This window comes from Pseudoliparis swirei, chromosome 9, assembly GCF_029220125.1.
Source record: "Pseudoliparis swirei isolate HS2019 ecotype Mariana Trench chromosome 9, NWPU_hadal_v1, whole genome shotgun sequence".
Taxonomy (NCBI): Eukaryota; Metazoa; Chordata; class Actinopteri; order Perciformes; family Liparidae; genus Pseudoliparis; species Pseudoliparis swirei.
Genome location: NC_079396.1, coordinates 11,187,174 through 11,206,055, shown reverse-complemented (window position 1 = coordinate 11,206,055; position 18,882 = coordinate 11,187,174). Strand labels below are relative to the sequence as shown.

The 18,882-nt window shown below is 43.1% G+C and overlaps 1 protein-coding gene across 7 annotated transcripts in view; it reads left to right on the top strand.

Annotated features, from left to right (window-relative positions):
• The window catches only part of casz1 (castor zinc finger 1), a 76,497-nt gene that overhangs the window by 37,825 nt on the left and 19,790 nt on the right, over positions 1-18,882 (top strand). For 3 of the 7 annotated variants that reach the window (XM_056422956.1, XM_056422959.1, XM_056422954.1), the window contains exons 2-7: positions 4,305-4,856; positions 10,083-10,983; positions 12,727-12,792; positions 13,223-13,318; positions 15,365-15,461; positions 17,999-18,163. In XM_056422956.1, coding sequence (XP_056278931.1) covers positions 4,305-4,856; positions 10,083-10,983; positions 12,727-12,792; positions 13,223-13,318; positions 15,365-15,461; positions 17,999-18,163 — 1,877 coding nt within the window. The remainder of the gene's footprint in view (positions 1-4,304; positions 4,857-10,082; positions 10,984-12,726; positions 12,793-13,222; positions 13,319-15,364; positions 15,462-17,998; positions 18,164-18,882) is intronic. The other 4 variants (XM_056422960.1, XM_056422958.1, XM_056422955.1 and 1 more) reach the window with 3 other exon arrangements.

Sequence of the window (18,882 nt, the reverse complement as noted above, 5' to 3'; positions counted from 1 at the left end):
GGCAATTAAAACTTCAGGTCAGAGGCACAACGAGCGGTGATCAGCAGCCGAGCTGAGAAGTTTTAATTAGACGATCAGAACCATTAATGCACAAAAAAAAGGTGTGCGCTGGGAAATTAACGGGAACGTCTTAATCAGGGTTAGCGACTCCGAAGAGGAGTCAAGTGAACAGAGAGCAAAAAACAAATCATTTCCGCACCACTGGGACAAAACTCAATTAAATATGCATGCGGAAAAATGGAAATTTCTCAGCATCGGCTACACCGACTGTTGGAAAACTGTGGTAAAATCTCACGGCGGGGTCGACAACCTGCTTATTGTTATTCTTGTGTTCTAAAAATGAGAGAGGGGCCAGATGCTGGGGTCTGGGTGTCGTGGCGTAGTTGTCCATCAGTGGCTTTCTGCTTGACTTCCTTGCGGCGGCCTCTCTGCCACGCAGCGTGAAGAGAGAGAGACGAGGAAAACTGTCTCCTCCTGCAAGCTGTAAATTCACAAATATTAAAACATGATAATTGTTAAGTGTGTCTGTATGTTTGCCTGTGTGGCTCAGTGATTTCCCTGAAACACTCGTGCACACGCGCTCTCTCACACATACATCTCCCTGGAGAGCCAGAGATACAAAAGGTTCACTGAGCTACACACAGGGAGCTGCAGCCTTGCCGATTAATCTGCCAAAGGTTCATAAAGTTATAACTAGGATTTTCTTTTAAAGAGCTACAGCAACTCTCGGTTGCATATTGTAAAATAATCCTGAGCTGAACAGACATCTCCCAGACCCTGTTTGTATTAATTAACTCCTGATAGTGCGGGTGGGGGGGTGGGGGGGAGGGTGTCCTTGTGTCAGTCATGTTGGAACTCAGCAGGAATCTCCAACAAGCCCGCTACCTGTGTTTGATTAGGTGAGCTTCAGTTTAAACAGCTAATATCTACGTCTCTTATATACAGACCCTCCTGCGTGCTCGCTCCATACAAACTGACAACACTGCAGGGAGTCGGCGTGTTTATGGCGCAGCACTGCACTTTGAATGAACAATAAAGTCAAGTTATTCAATTCTCTTTATGTTGTTTATGCGACTTTAAATCTTCCGTAAGATGATTAAACACCCGTTTTGGACATAAGCTGCTTCGTCTCGTGTGACAAAAAGAGGTAACGCCATGATCCTGCCCGTCACACGCCGTCTCAACTCCCACGTCCTCCACCCGGAGCTGCCTTGATTACATTCGGTGCACGTTCACACAAATAATGCACTTCCAACAGCGTTATTAGGATTTGAAACACCACTTGATTGGGCATGATATCATTCTGGCACACAAACAGAGACTCTGCATCAAAAACCAACAAGACCTGTGGGGCTTGGGGCTTGTGGAAGAGTTAGTTTGCCAGTGGGGAGGGCTAGACTAAAACACAAGCTGTGTCATCCAGCGCTGAGGAGAAACAGGGCTCGGAAGAACTTTGCTGCACTTATTTTTGTCTGAAGATGTATTCAAAATACTTTCAGGACCTTTTCCTCAGGTTTTGGCCTTATACAGACAGTATGTGGCGCTCCTTTGCGGCCCTGCACTGTTTCCAATAAAAATAGTGTCACCGTTAACATAAGCAGTAGGAAAAATTAGTTTCAGCTGTTGTGTTGAAATTTAAACCTGCCTGTTTTTTTCCATCTCCCAGTGCTTACTGAGGTGTCACCGCCTTGACAATTAGCACACCCGGCTAAAACAGACTGTAAATAATGTCCAATCCATGTGACAGTGTTGTTTTTCTGATATTCATTAATAAGGCAGAATGCTTACTGGACTCTCAGAGAGGTGGGGGAGTTGGTCCCAGAGGGAAAAGTTGTTCTTTCATGTAAGTCCCCACAGATTTGATCTCATTGTACGCTATCATGCACACAAACGACTTGAGGTAAACAGCTCGGTGTTACCATAGCAATCCCTATTGTAAGCAAAGGCAAAAAGCAGCCGTGGACAGAAACCCTCAGCATAAATAATAGTTTAGACAGCCTCCATAAACCATTGAACCATAGCATGTTCCTGCTCACAGGAAACCCACAGTATTAAATTTGTCTTAAAGCACGCCCTACCTTTAAAAAGAAAACACTGAATATGTGCTTAAGCTGTCTGATAATTCAGTTAGAGTCCTGTTAGATACTCAACCAGTAGCACTTAGTCGTCGACGCACACTCTGTATTGTTAACAGAAAATCAAACATAAATACTCACTAATGGAAAGAAACAACTGTGTCGGGGTCATTTCCTACAAGGAGCTTGAGATTGCAATGCAAAGGAAATCGGCAGTTAAAGCATGAAATACTGAACACAGTAAACAGAAAAAATGACTTCCACTGCAACAGCCAAATGACCTCAATCTTCCTTTGGAGAGTATTACTAAAAAAAATAACTTGAAAATTTATGTCGTCCACTTCCTAATAGTTTTTCAAGCTGATTCCTTTTTCTTTCTTTTTTTTCAAAATTGCTGCTTCTAAAAGGTGACCCTTTCACCCCCGCCTGCAATTGTCTAACACTAAATTGCACCGTAACGTGCCGCTGATATACGGCCCCCTCAAACCTACATAATTCCTGGAGCTATTGTTTCAGAGAGGAAGCCCGCAACGTAAATACAGTAACTGAGAAAGCATGTGTGGGGAGCAGGGGGTGCATTGTCTGGCGACGGGGTGATCGGGAAGCACCTTCAAATTGTATATCCTCTAATGAATCCACAGCTTTGCAAAAGAAAATGAAAACAGGATTTTATGTTGCACCGATGTGATTTACATAATGCTTGCAATGGCTCACACATGATTGTGCTTTGCTTTACGACTGAGAGAAAATGAAGAGGCTCGTGCTCATTGTTAAATAAAGTGAATTGAGTCTTTAAGATAGAACTTTGTTACCTCTCATATCACACATTTCTGTCTGCGGAAATGGTGTGTCCGTAGCTCAGTATGGTGTATTATCTTAATCACAGTGTGGCTGACTTAGGATGCAATACAACTTCACACGGGGAGAACTATCTCCACTCTAGCATGCTGTTTAACTGTTTTCACAGAGCCTCAACTGACAAAGCATTACATACTACCGAATAAAAACACAATACAATTGAAATGCTCGTCTGATCTCTGGTGGTTATATTGCTTCTTCTTTTTTATTTTCATATCATAAATACTGTAACTCACGGTCACCTCCTCCTCGCTTTTTAAAAGTTATTTACAACTTGATAATGATCTGGCCTTGATTTTGAGTCTGGAAAATGCTGTTGGAAGGTGAACTTTGGTGGCTCTGGAAATAAAGTGAAAGGAACTAGAGTGCAGTTTCTGCCCTAAAAAGGCAGCTCTGGAAACGGAATGCCACAGGCAGCTGTTCCTGCCTCATCAGAGGACATGTTATAAAGATAGCCCCACTTGGGTTGAAATAATGCCACCCATTGCTGCCCCAAAGCACACTCTATCACGCTCTATTGTTCAGAGAGGCCGCAACGGGGGAAAGGATGTTGAGACTGTGCAGTCTGTCTTGTTTCGTAAAGATATGTAAAACATGGGGACTACCAACAAAAAAATGACATCTATGTTACTTTCTTGGCCAGATGAACAGTCCAAGTCACCAGAGGGTCGAAAGAGCCTGTGTACATGGTATATTACGTTTTGAATCCTTTGAATAAAACAAACCAGCACCCGATCCAGAAAAAAAGATACGGTTACAATACAGTTATCGGGTGTAATCCTGCTGAATAGCCAACGAGAGAACACGGCTCCAAAAAGAGCAGAATGCGCTCAGCATTTTCACTCCACATCCTGACAGCTTTAACGCTGTGCAGCCCCCCACTCAGTGTCAGGACCACAGCCTCTTGAAGTGAGAGTGAAGATAACATTTCACAGTGTCTCTATAGCGCTGTCATGTGAAGGATTATGTAGCCCTGTATTTGCTGCTTGTAGTACCGTAGGGGGTCTGATACCTATCTGCCTGTGGTTTCAGCTGCCTGGACTTTTTTTTCCATTTTTTTTTTTCATTACTGCTTTCAACTCTGAGCTGACCGAAGAGGTGTGACTTAGAAAGATATGTACAGTATCTCTGTGTGTCCTTCCAGTCTGTTATTGTTAAATGCTTTTGGATGTTATTAATAGCAGCAGTCACTGTTGTTCGCTGTTGTTTTCCCCAATGTGACGTTGAAAATCACTTGTACCGATGTGTAAGAAAGTTTGTTTCTGGTGATACTGGAAATATTGTGAAAAGTGACATTCCCTATGCAGATAATTGTAATCCTGAATAACTTTAACTAATCTTTTTTTCTTTTTTTCTTCTTGTTTCCATTAGCTGAAAGGAGTTTATGCACTGAAACGACCTCAGGAAAATTCAAGATGGCCTCCAAAAGGAAGGGTGGCCTAAAACTCAATGCTATCTGTGCCAAGCTGAGCCGTCAGGTGGTGTTCGACACCAGCTCCCAGAATGCAGAGGGTGACCAGAGTGTAGCAGAAAACAGTGAGTGTGGCAGTTCCCACGACGAGGACAATGAGACCAACTTCCCTGAGAGCCCGAATCTCAGTCAGAGTCTGGAGGAGGACCAGAAGAGACGCGAGGCCATTGAGAAGTGGGTGAATGGCGAGTACGGCGAAGAGCCGCCGGCACCCGGCCGCGAGCACAAACTCAAAGTCAGCAATGCCGAAGATGGCCCTCCCCACGGCGTGTACATGGTACACCCCACAGGCTGCAGCGACGACGAGGACAACGCGGAGGAGGCCGAGCCGGTGGCAGGCTCCCAGGATGGCAGTTACCGTGACGACAAAGAAGCTGAAGACAGGCCTTCAAAAGACACCTACATGCCACAGCGCGAGGCCCAGAGTCGCCAAGCACCTTTCTCCACCACAGGTACATTTCGACTCTCCCAATGTCCCATACTCTGATTTATACTTCACCCTTTTTAGACTTCTCAAACCGACGTAACCTTTGACCTTCAAAACATTCCACTTCATAGTATTAAGGGGCAAACCCTTAGATGGAGGGCGGGTGACATCCACATAAGCTTAAGTGTGCCCATTATTGGGAAGAGACACTCTAGAGTTACATTATGAATAGCCAGTGACATTATTACCCTAAAGACAGATTCAACTGGCAAGCCGGAGGGGGGTGGGGTGGGGGGGGGGGGGAACTTGTCAGTGTGTGGTTAACTGCAAAAATAACTTCATAAATGGAGTAGGCTTACAACATAAGGTTGTTGATGCGCTCTCCCAGCAGCTGTGGGCCAAGAGCGCATGGCAGGACCGGCCTAAGCTTCATATTACACCCAGGATTACATATTGAGTCTTTGATTTTCCCTAAGCTCACTAAACTTAGCCACCGCTTCAAACTCCTCTATTACATGGAGTTGTGTTCTGCCAGAGGAGAGCTGTTTTTTTCTTTTTCATTTGTCAAATAAAGTCAGAAACAGGGAACTCACATCGCAGTTCCTATGACTCTTAAGTGTGTTCTTTTCTCGTCACATGTATCTATTGTGAGCACACAGACAGATTGTGACATGATGTTCCCAAGATTTATTTCACTGATTATCAAATAGAAGTAACAAGAGTATGTGTCTTCAGCACAAACATCTTTTTACACTTAGTGGCATTAGATGCATACACACTATAAGAGAGTTTGGCCTTTTCATAGTAGGACGTAAAGCGCAGAGCTTTAAAAAAGAAAAAAAGTAGAAGAAACATGTCTCGCTTATAAGATAATAGATAAAGCGTGTTTCACAGACACCACAGGGAAGAAAAAAATGCAATGTGCAGGTGGGACCGGTTGTTGCGGTACAAAAACAAGTTTTATTTTGTGCTCGCTCGCCTCACTTTTACAGTTTTTTGGCCTTTCATCTAGGTTTAGCCATCTACCTCAGTCATGTGCACATGCTCTTTTAGTCTGCATTTCTTTGTTTTACAGCAGCAGCTCTGGCCACACAAACAACTGGGGGCAGGGGCTTCTCAGAAAATGAAGCAGGTTTCATTTCAGAGGCAAATGAAGAAGCCTTTGTGGTTTTAATTAGTCATTTTGTGTTCATTTCATGGCCATAACAACACTCGTCTGTAAATATGTATTACTGTTGTGTAGCAGGCCTACACCTTTCCTTCCACTCGCCTCCTAACTACTTTACATCTCACAGCAAAGCCAGAGTGTTTGAAGACTGTGGGGAGAGCACACTGCATCAGTGGCACATCTTGTCTTTAGAGTGTTTTTTTTTCTTCTTCTCAGAGTTGCTCTTTGTTGATTGTAACTAGGGCATCTATATTGCCCTGTTTCTGCTTAGCTCACAATTAAAACATTTTTTTTCTTCCTGTCTCTATCTCTCTCTCTCTCTTTCTCTCTCTCTCGCCGCTGTCTTTCAAAGGCTGATGCGGAGTGCACATAATTATGCATATAAACATAGTGGCTTAATTATCTCTCACAACATCAGTGACAATGTAATTAACAAACATTGCAAGCTCAATGAGAGAAACTGCGACCTTCAAAACATTTAACTCCTCACATTGAGGCATCGTGTAGATTTCCTATCAGTGCAAAACCCCAGAATACTTTTCCTAGATAATTTAGATGTCGCATTAGAGCCCTCGTCAGCCAGTCAATGGAAAACAACGATGAATAAAAACTATGAAAGCAAAGACAGAGATGCTCATAGCGACGGATCAAACGGGCTTGACCGTGACTTCCATTTGCAATTCTGGGTTCACTGGAAAAGGTTATTGTCCATTTCAAGCCGTTTCAAAGCCTCCGCTATTTACTGTCTGTTAATTAACTAACCAGACAGAGAGGAAGTTTGAAGCTCCATGCACTTTTGAGTGTGTGTCAAATTAGTCCAAACAAATACGCATAATGTAATTTATGCAAAGCAACTCTTTATTCGGCTACCACTGCCCATTTAAACAAAACACACTTAAACTAATTCACCAACATCAACACAATTTGCTTTTTAAAACTCAATTTAAATTATTGCACCATGTAAAAGAATCCCACGTTGCGAAACTTTCTCTAACCGAACTCTTTTTTTAAACTAAATAGTTTACATTGTGCATGTGTTATTCAAAAGTGACAGCTGTATTCAAACCCCAGATTAGTCCATATATAGCCACTAGTATGCACCTTTATCATCAGCAACACCTCTGCCTCTCAGTGCTGTGAGCAGAGGAGCTTGCCACACCGATGGCCATGTTTGGTCAGCCAAAAGGAGATATAATGCCCATCTGTTATCATATCTGGGAGGGAAAATGTGGCCCAATTGCCTCAAATATAGACTTGCAGGTATGTGCCGTGTGTCAGGCTTTGCTTGCCTGAAGTGTCAAGATTAGAAACCACTTGTTTGTAGAGTTTCCCATGACACCAGAGAGAGTGCAGAAGGGAAATGTCAGATGTGAGGTATATTTATGTCTTTTCTTTTGTTCTTCCTTTCTTTTACTTGACGGGTTTGGGTGGTAACATTAGCGGAGGGGCCAATCTCACCTTAACCTGTACACAGTTTCTAACCTGGTGTCTCATGGCATCATTAAAAGGAAGCCAGATAGGGCTGGAGTAGAAAACTCATTTACATGGTGTTTTAGAAAGGTTATCTCCTTTCAAGTCCAATCATTTGCCTTTTCGTTGATAGCAGGCCACAAGGCTCCGCTGAGGAATAAAGAGACTTGGATAATTTATTTTAGAGAAGGTGATGATAAAACCGTAAGCAAATATGTGAGAAAAAAAGGTGCCAGTGCTACCATGACAGAAACCACTAGTCTCTCTGCAGTAATTAGTAAAAATAATAGTTGTTTTATTTCATTTGAAACCTACTCCAAAGCAAAAGTCAACAGAAATGAATCCATTCCCAGTCAATACAGAACCAGGCTTGAAACTCTTTATATTAGTCATCAGAATGATACAAATATATATATATAGATATATATATTTGGACATTTTTAACATATGATTTCCATCTGCTTTGCAGTTTTTAAATACCATCGCTCAGTCAGTAAGTGTCGTTCCATTTTCTAACTTTTCTGATACGGTGCTGTCCTAACTTTAGAGCTACATGATATACTGTGACCTGAGGGACTCTGACACAAACAGGAGCAGTCAAATCCAACCAAGTACTCAGGTTCTCAACACCTAAACCCAATGAGAAGAATGTTTAGACAAAGTACATTTTCAAAATGTTATTTCATGCCGTACAAGATGATCTGTTAAGCAGCTTGAATTAAAAAAAACATAAGTATTCTAAAAATGTATTTTGTACTTTACCCTGCAGTAAATACTCAAGATTTTATGTAAATTCATGGTAGGTTTGATGAAAGGATCTGTGAGGCATTTCCTCTCAAATACATGATCCATTTCTGTTACATTTTCATGCTCTTTCGAGCCACCGGATAATCTTTCATACTGATCCACTGGGCAGAGGAGCAACCCCGACGCAGTGAATGGAAATTTGGGGATTATTTTACATGCTCCGTGGGAGATGTGAAAAGCAGGCCACAGAGACTGATTTAGCAATAACTGAGAAATCTGAGACAAGAGCAGAAATATTTGCGTATTAATGACCTGGGTGGGAGGTGGTATTACTTCTCACCAGCTCATGTTTTGATGGTGATATTGCGAAAAAACATTTAAAACATTTTTTTTAAAGGATTTTGGTCCTGTGATAGGGCAACGGATGAGTTAAGAAGGCCAAAAGCTTTAACATGAGCCAGGTGAAATCCTCATCTGGTACATTTCTACCATGACAATGTTCTGGTTTCCTGCCTCACATGCAAACTGATACAACAGGGAGATTTATGGAATCAAGTTGGATCAGCACCACACAACTGCCTCATTTCTCTCTCATGTACCCTTTCTTCTTCTTCTTCGTCTTCTTCTTCATCTTCGTATTCTTCGGCTTCTTCTTCTTCTTCTTCTTTTGCTTCCATGCAAAATAATGTTTCCCCTTTTCCCACTCTCTGACCTCTCGCACTAACCTGGATGAAAGTTAATGGGCCAGAATTAATTTCCACATAATATAATTAAAATATACATTGACTATATTTCGCCTGTGTCCTTGGGGAAGTTGTCCAATTTAATAGACTCTTAAAATGAAAGAGACGTTCACTTCATAAATGTGTGAAAAAGGGAAAAGATTCATTCTTTTCACTCTTAAAGGTGACACAATAATATTTTCAAATACCTTGCGCCAAGCTTCGGGGATTATGAATTGCACTTAACATGCTGTCACTTCCTGGAAGATAGCAGTAATAATTATGTCATTTTCATCAGTCATCATGTAAAAATCTGTGTTGAAGTGATCTGAGGGTGTTTCTTCATTTCGAAGAAGTTGTATAAACAATTTCCCCCGATAGATTCCCTTATATTCTATATCTCCTGCTCTTACATGTAACATATTAACTGAATAAGTTATTACATTATATAATATCAAAAGTGATTCTCTAATCAATGTCAATAGCATAACATAATACAAATAGAAAATCAGAAGAAGTGTGTTTACTCAGGGTCACTCGCAGGTCTGACTTATAGTACAACCAAAACAGGCAGAGCATTGCCTCAAACTGCTCACTTGTAGACACATGAATGCACAGAGATGTTCAAGGTAGCCGCTGCTCTAGAATCACTGTTCCTGTTTTTAAATGTACTACAGTTCAGGAACAACAGGTATAGCCGTATGACATTGATTGTAAGCAGTTACGGTTCAGAAAAAGAGATCGACTATAATGTAATTGATTTAATTGCAGTAGGTTAGAAGTATTTTGTTATCATAATGCAGTGTGTTCGCCATAATATGAGAGAGGGTTGTTTCAATGATTGGGCTGAGGAAATATATTTTCTACAAATTCATAACAGAGGCATTTAGTGCCAAACTAAACAATACATTGTTGAATAGAGACTATCTTCTTTAGCTACACAGCATGACGATAGTGAAAGACTTGTCGAGTGTGAATCAGTCAACGTGAACACTATTTGGTGGACTGATTGACTGATGGGAATTTGGCCACACATGTCTCGAGCACGTTGCTTGTTGCAGCTTTAAAAGGAAAAGGTCTGAAAGCAGAGTACGAGCTGCATCTCTTTCACAGGAGCTCATGACTCTCCTCTTTCTCTGTGCAGGAGAAGCATCTGCTCTGCGAGACTATGCAGCCAACACCATGAATGAATATTTGGGAATGTTCGGTTACGATGAACAGCAGGTAAGGGATGAGCAGACCAAGAAGATCAGCTTCGAGAAGCTCAAAGCCGCTACCTCAGACCCGTCATCCCTCAGCAGCGAGGAGGCCTCACGGCGTGCCCGCTTCTCGAAGTACGAAGAGTACATCCGTAAGCTAAAAGCCGGCGAGACGCTTCCTTGGCCCATGCATGCTGCCCCACCCAAACCAGAAGACCTCAACCCAAAACTGGCCCCAGACAAGAGCGCTAGCATGCTCCACACCCCTAGTTGCCTCCCGGGGGCCGAGGCACAGGTCTACCCCCCCAGCCTAGACCACAAACAGCCAGGAGGACCTCAGCTGGGCACTTCTCAGCCACCGAATCCCTCTCACATCCAGAACATGGCGTCCCGAGCCTCCAAGTATGACTTCTTTATTCAGAAGCTGAAGATGGGTGAAAGTCTACAGCAGCAGAACGGTACTGCATACAAGCGACCCTCCAAGTACGACCTTGAGAACGTCAAGTTTCTGCACCTCTTCAAGCCTGGTGAGGGCAACCCTGACATGGGCGGCGCCATAGCCTTCAAGACTTGCAAAGTGGGCCGGCCTTCAAAGTATGACGTCAGAACAATTCAGAAGCTGATGCCGGGAAATCCCGAGGCCTCATTGATGCCCAATGTCCTCGCTACAGCACCAGGGAACCCAGGAGCCCCTGGTGTCCCCACTGTGGGTGCAGCTGGGGCCAGCATCGCCCCAGGGCTCACAATGGACCAGACCGGACAAATAAGCTTCAACGCCGCTGACTACCTGAAGTCCAGCTTTTCCAAGACTGACTCCATCACCACAGGCACTGTGTCCTCTGTTAAGTAAGTCTATTCAAACATCACCTTCCTATGAAACTAGAAAGCATTTAGAGAGTACTTACAAGTCTTTTATTAATTTAATCTGATTTTAAATACTCACACATAACGCAGATTTTGAGCACACTTAAGTCCTATCTATAAAAGTGTTTAAAAATCGGGGGGAAATCTGTGATTTTGAAAATGGGCGTGGCCTATATGATCAGAGAATCAAGGCGGAAAATAATTTCATACATTTCACTTTGACATAAAAATATAGTATGTCATACTGAACAATTTATTTGCACCAAAAGATTGCGTACACTCTTAAAATCCCTTCATAAAAAGTATAACCCATCCATTAAAATTCCAATTTAAAGTTTATTGGTGCATTGAAAAGATCCCAAGTTCCTGTGGAACACCTCGGAGCCAATGTGAAGCTCACATACGCTTAACTACTACCGTGAGTCAGTTAGCCCAACGCAAAGGTAATTGCTACCTCCACAGCAGCCAACAGGAATATAGTGTGAAATAGCGCATAGTGCCCAATAGATCCACGACATGATGAGTTGCGAAGGCACATGAAGTGTTTACTCGCTGTAGCACTCCGCGGAGACTGATTTAGCACAGTCATCGCAAAGTGACTGACTTCTTTCGTTTGGCTAGGGTGTAACAACTCTCCCTTTAATTACTTTGGAGCCATGACTAACCTCCCGGCGAGTCACAGGGGCCGACTCTACACTGCCTGACGAGTGCACTTTAAAGGGAGCAAACGAGAGCAAACGAGGGGTTTGGGGAGCTAGCCTACGGTTGTGTGCACTACTAGTAGGAAACAGCTCCCACAGTCTGTTTGATTGGTTTTGACCTTGTCTCTAGTTAGTCAAAACCTATCAAAGCCACTGTTCAAGAGCCCTCTGGCACTTCTCCCTCAGGCTTTGGCCTTTGTCAGGTCGGGGCTCAGTGGAGCTGCAAGCTTGGCTAACTGACCCAGTCTGGTGCTTGTATACAGGAGGAGAGAGGGGGGGGGGGGGTGTCTAGTGCTAGTGAGAATGTCTGGCAGTGCATCCTCCCCTCTGGGCCAGATTAACCTCAGGTCATCCCCCGTGTGGAGCTGCTCACATGAAGCTAAATGCTATTTCTGAGAGGGAGCAAGCAGAACCAATACTGTGGGCTATTACGACTGTCACTGCGACCAGCTTCACGAAGGGCACCACATCACAGGTGACAAAAAGCTCACGCCACTCGAATGTGATGAATCCGTCTTGATTTCCTTCATTGAATTGAAACTGATTGAGTGAATCCAATCAAGTCGGTCGATAGGTTTGAGCCGTATGCTTCTGAATCTGCAGCGTTGTCCTCCATCGTTGTTTGTACTGAGTTCAGACTGATTGGAGACAACTTGACATCGGCATTAGAGCCAAGGCCCTTGGAGATTTCCAGAAAAGAACTTTTCAGAGCTTTCGTTCCGCGTCCACATTATCCAGTTTTGCATATGAGCACTCACCAAAATGCCCCCATAAAAGATTAATGGGCCTTTGCTCCTGCATTTTGCCTTTCATTGGTTGGGAGACCATGCATCAAAGTGAGCACATTCCATCCCTGATTCATACGGCACATGAAAACGCTCTTATGCCACAAGTAAATGTATATTGATAGTCCGAAGTTTGGCAGCGGCTTGTAAGTAAATATTGTGTCAGTTTGTTTTTATTAACAACAGGCAGCCCGACCACACCATTAATCCTGTCTCTTTTGTGTTTGCTGTTGCATTAGGAATGGCCTGCCACCAGATAAACCCGCCAGCGACGACATCAACCTCTACCAGAAATATATTGCCAGGTATGCAAATCCCTCAATGTGCTACACGAATGAAAAAATATACCCAAAATGAGATGAATCTTCTTTTTTTTCCATATATATATATATATATATCCACTGATGGTGTGTTTTATCCAGTGATGTAACTATGTCGTATACTGGCATGAGAATGTTCTGTGAGCAGTACATTGATTAAGAAAAGAGGAAGGAGAAGGATGAGGGGTAATGAAAGTGAAATGGTTTGATGGTAGCTTACTGTAACTGGTTGAGTAAATGCTCACGGTGTGTATAGCACTAAAACATTGAGGACATAATTCTGAGCAACTTCGTACTGTTAGCGATGACACAGAGAGGATTTGAGCTTAGGCCGGGTTCTTCTTGAGTTCTGCTGCTTATTGTTGAACACACCAGGAACTGACTGATCTAAAAAGTCTGTCATTCACACCAACAGAGACAAAAACATCAGGGGAAGGGAGGTATCTTGCTTTTCAATGGACACTGAACAATGTCCCCCATTCCGGAATCATTTTGAGCCGACACTAGAAAGGTGATTATCATTTGTTTGTTTATTCCGTTTAAAAAGAAAGAAAAACAGCATTTGAAAAGCCAAAGTGGCTTTGGCGTTAATGATTACTTCTCCAAGGCATAACATGAAGGGCACAAATCAAAGCCATGGCACTGACAGACACACACGTACACACACGTCCTCCGCCACACACACACACACACACAAAACCCCTTCCTTGGACTGATTACATTTTGCAAGAAGATTTAATTAAGGAATTTTTAATGAGGCTTCTGCTGGCACTGCCAAGAACTGTTTTGATATTTGCGCTGCATAATGCATAAAATTTGTCTAAACATCTCGGCAGTTGATGCACGGGGAGGCTGCAGATAAGCCCAGATACAGTTTCAATTTCCGTGTTGGGGTTGGGGAAAAAAAGAAAAAGGAACGAAGAGGAGGAGGGAAGGAAAAAATGGAAAAGGAGGGCTCATAAAAAGGGCAAATGTATCACCGAGAGGGGAGGTGGAGGCGGGGGAGGGTCCTCTTTGGAGCGAGGGCTAATGAGAGCACACTAATACCAAAAAACAGCTTTGTAAACGCGCTCGTACCCAATCCTTGTGAAAAGAGAAGGGGAAAAAAGTTCTTCATCTCCTCACCGCACTACAGTTTGATGTTTTAAGAGCTTCCCTGGTAGTGTTTAGTTGCAGTTTTCACTCTTTAAATGCTTTCATGCACCCACTATTGCCGCGGATCTTTGATCTGTGTGTCTCTATTGTAACTGGAGATGCGCTGCAATCTCTGTATCGTGGCGATATTAATATTTAATCTGCTGCTGAATAGCAGCGGCCCATTAGGCCCCCTCACGCGGCAAGTGGGAATTGTCCAGAGGCAAAGTGATACAGCTGCGCAATGAGCAGAAGGGTGGGCCATTGTCTCAGGGGGGTTAGGGGGGAGGATGGGGGGGGGGGGGCATAAGAGTACATGTGTGTGTATGTGAAAGGAGAGTTTAGAAAACATTGATGGTTGGGACATATGTTGCCTTTAATATGTCTTCGCACTTAGTTCGACTTCTGGTTTGGTCTTTTCTAAAAGAGACGTCCTAAAGCGCCCTCTAACTCCGTCACCATTTCCCAGACACACACACACACACACACACAAACACCCACACAGCCAACTTAAAAAGAGTAGTGGATATGCCGTTCAATTAGCGTAATGAACTCAGCAAAGTGATCTGTAAATGCAGCTCTGGGATAATCCTAACAAGAAAAAAACAGAAAGAGAGATGGAAAAAATATGACTTAGCCCCCTTTTCTCCCTCTCTTCTGCTCTAGCAGATGGAACTCTTGGCAGCAGCAGTGCAAATGTTTATTTGTGTGTTTTCACTGGTAATTGGAGGATTTTAACAGTCATCATCGTCAGCCTTATAATCACCACCGTAAAAGTGTCTGTACTGTAGCAAGCAGCGCCAGATTGAAATCTGTGGTTCTGTTTGGAGGAGACAGTGACAGGGTTTGAGGTGAAGAGTAGCTGTTCCTCAATCTCAGGATACCCGACCCTCACTAACCTGAAAGAACCGTGCATTGATTTGACAAGGTTTTTTTTTACAGTGATGAGTAATAAAGTAGTCGTGGGCTCCCCGATCCTTGAGTGAGTGTGTGTATGCGTGTCAGGGGAAAGGGTTTCAGTGTAATAAGTGTCTCTTACGGAGGCTTTGGAAATAAATGGAGCTAATTTGGCTGAAATTGGTGTGACAGACGGGTAAATTGTTGCAGCAGTGTGGAAAGCAGAAGTCAGTTTGAAGGTGTGAATGGTGTTACTTTGAAGGTGAGACGAGCAGAATGCCTTTGAAAGCTCCTTCACCTGTTTTTATTCTGTGCTCTTCCTGGTATTTCAGATCATTTCTTCACTAATCATTCTTGACTCGCTGTTGATTATTTTAAAATCACACTGATATATTCCAGAGCTGCTATACGTCATTCAGATTTCTCCATCCCTACGACGGTTCTCCGTGCGATAAGATCCGATGTGCCCTTTCATTGCCTGCTCTGTGTGGCTGTTCAAAAGTATCTAATTGTTGACTTTTTTCAGGTTCTCTGGAAGTCAACACTGTGGACACGTGCACTGTGCCTACCAGTACAGGGAGCATTACCACTGCATGGACCCTGAGTGTAACTACCAGGTGAGCGTGAGTACCATACAACTTTTTTGAGCATCCCTCATATACACATTTTCTCCTGCATGCTGTAGAACTTCACTTTAGATTCTCACGCAACAAAAAAAGTGAGACAAGAAGTAAACGTGTCACCCTCAGTGGTTGAAACTAGCGAGGGAAGAGGAAGTTGCAAGGTTACGTTAGGTGACTTGAAGCTAAGCATCGTCTCTTCCTTCAGGACATGACACACGGGGTTGTGGTGATCCCAGGATAGACAAACAGGATAATGTGTCATCTTTTCATTAGTGAGATCCCACCTGGCCAAAGTCTACGCAGATGAAAGGTTTGCTGGCCTTTAATCTGCCGAGTGTGCACATCCGCTCAGTATGCCGGCATTTTCTCGGCACAGTTGGTTTTTGGCATTTGGCCTTTTATCACAAGGGTTATTGTAAATATGCTTGAAATATGACTCTTTTTTTATCTGTGTTCTTTTTTTTCTAAAGACATCTGCCACTGACTGGGGGTCTGTCTTTAATCCCCTTCCACATTATTAATCTAGTCCTGGTCCCAGGGGTTGTCATGTGTGGCACAGGAAGGAGAAAAAACCAAACGCAGATCATAATACAGGCCTTGTGTTTGCTGTAGCATATGGCCGGAGAGAGTTAGGCAAACACAGGAAGATTTGTCAAAGATGTTAAATATCCATGCACAGCGAGAGCCGTGTGTGTTTTCCTTTCCTGACAATTCTCTGAATTAAACCATCTTCATCTGTAATCTCCGTTGTCTGCTCCTGATCAAAAGAGATTACCGCTCGATAAATATTGTTTGTGTGGTAGAGAAGCATTACAGATCTTAGCTTTCATTTTCTGCATGAATCCCTACTTCACAGTCTGACACATTCTTGGAGGAATACAAAGGAAAATCATTTCATGTCATTATTTAGAGTGTTAGTTCAGGTTATCACGGCAATTTCCACGGTCAGGTCCGCATTTCTCTGTTGCTTGTGAGTTGCATAGAAACACAGATATGCTTCCCAAGCCAGCTCGCTGGGATGTCAGTACCCTGACAAAAAAAAAGAGAGAAAAGAAGAAGAAGCAGGCAGTGACGAACAGCCCCTTTCCAAGCGATAACTCATGAAATGTTACATGACACACTCCTGGAATATTATCCCACTACCAGCCTGAGGGCTATTGGCTGAGTCTTAACATTCTCCTTTCATGGACTTGTACATGAGGGAGAGTGTGCATCTTACCACACTAGTGGGAATCCTAAAATAAATGTAGCAAGTGGCTCCCAACCTTCATCGCCACTCAACTGAGAATTAGATATTTTTCCCAGTCAGCTGTCTTCGTGGCCTATTTTGGACATCTTGATGGATCGAATATACCATGACCGCAGCTCAATTTATCTCCTGGTCATCAGTAACCGTTAGATACCAGTGAGCCCTGAACACAGACCTGTATTAGGGTCTTTCAGGAAAATTGTTCAAAACGTGATGAATCCACTGCGTTCATTAATTAGATTACAACAAAATCCTAATGAAGTGTTTGCTCCTCCAGGAGTAAAACATCTCAGAAATATGCAGTTGGAAACAGGCCAAGAGCCAGAGAATGAACGGCTGTGTGAGATCTTTGCTTTTTACTTTAACCGAGTGGAGCACATGACACAGAGCAATTACCCTACTTTGTACAGCAATTAGTTGCTTTCTAGAATAGTTCTTTCTGATGTTTTCCCCTCAACTAAGGAGATAAATATGGATTGAAGGCAGAACTGTCTCATTGATTTGCAATTCTCCTGTTACAGTTTCTGTAACATCAGTTTACGCCCAATTACAGCAGATTTGGTTGCTGCAAGTCTCTGTGGAGGGACTTTTCTGGTTTCCCATTCCTGACTCCGAGGTGTGGGAGGGATATCTTATTTATTAATTTGTTTTAATTTTATAAGGCGGGTCTCTTAGCATATTCACTCATCATTAGAAGCAAAGCCTGCACCAAAAGCGAGTGCTCACTCCTTAATTAAAAAAATCATATCTCAGTGAATTGAAAAGGAAAACGTTTTTGGTTCACTTGTTTGTTTGTCTGTTTGTTTCTGTTGTCTTCTGTTTTCCCCTGTGCATGTCTGAGAAACCATCTGCATGGAACATAATTCTTCCAGAGACAGAAACATCAGAACTGTGATCTTGCATGTCAATTGATTCGTCTTAATTTAAAAAAAAAAAAATGTTTTGGTGGAAGGGGAAAAAAAGTCGAGACAGTGGGGGTATGGGGAACACACTCCTTGTTCCATGTGGAAGCTTCTCCTGCGCTCAGAAAGTCCCAGAGCCTTTGGTGCTGCATTTGGATAGGACACAACTTTGAGATATGCAAATCAATAACCACAGAAAGCATCATCTTTAAAGACATCCTTGCCCTCTCCATTGCAGTCGGCACAGCCCTCCCCAACTGCCATTTGGCTCCTGCTTGCTGCAGCTGCTGCTTCCACAGAGATAAAGTGACTTGTTGCTGATTCTATGACTGGTTTAAATAAACGCCAACCTATTGCCACACATTTTCCCCTCTCCCCTTTTGCAGAGGTTTACCAGTAAGCAGGATGTAATCAGGCACTACAACATGCACAAGAAGAGGGACAACTCTCTGCAGCATGGCTTCATGCGCTTCAGCCCTCTGGACGACTGCAGTGTCTACTACCATGGCTGCCACCTCAATGGAAAAAGCACCCATTACCACTGCATGCAGGTACACTACAAAGACTCACAGCTCCTCCTTCACCTACGCACGCACATGCCCACAACAAACACACAAATACGTGCAGTAGGCACTCACGCACCCAGATATGGAAACGGAAGAATATCGACAAATATGGCCACTCGTGCTTCAGCATTACACAGAGTACAAACAACCCACAACTCAGCGATGCAAATACAAAAATGTGAAGTATAATTCATCAACAAGTTTACATTCCTGAGTCACACAATAAAAGTGGTTGTCAGTAAACCAGAATCCGTCTCCAGCCTAAAGCCTGGTTCTGTGACCATTAAGAGCCTTAAAGCGACTGTTTTGAGCAGTGACATCATTTCAGGATGGGGGGGGGGGGGGGGGGGAGCAGAGCATCATGAGAAAGTCTGGCCGCTGGTAACACGACTCCAGAGTGAGAGCCACACAGTTTACCTACATCTGTGAAAGGGAATTAAAGTTCCACACTTTTTTTTCCATTTACACTAAAGTGTCTTCAAAGAGAAGTTTGGCAAAACGTGTCCTAAAGTAAATAATAGAACATTAAAAGAAATAAAAAAACGTGAGAATACACGTGAGGCTGCTTGTGCTTTCCTCACCTCTTCGCTCTCTCGCTCCTTAATTGGCGTGGATAAAATTCAGTAAGGTGTTTATATAAACTACACATTTTTCATCTTTTAGTACCAAGCAGCCAGTTGAAGATTATTCCCCCTTCTGGATTT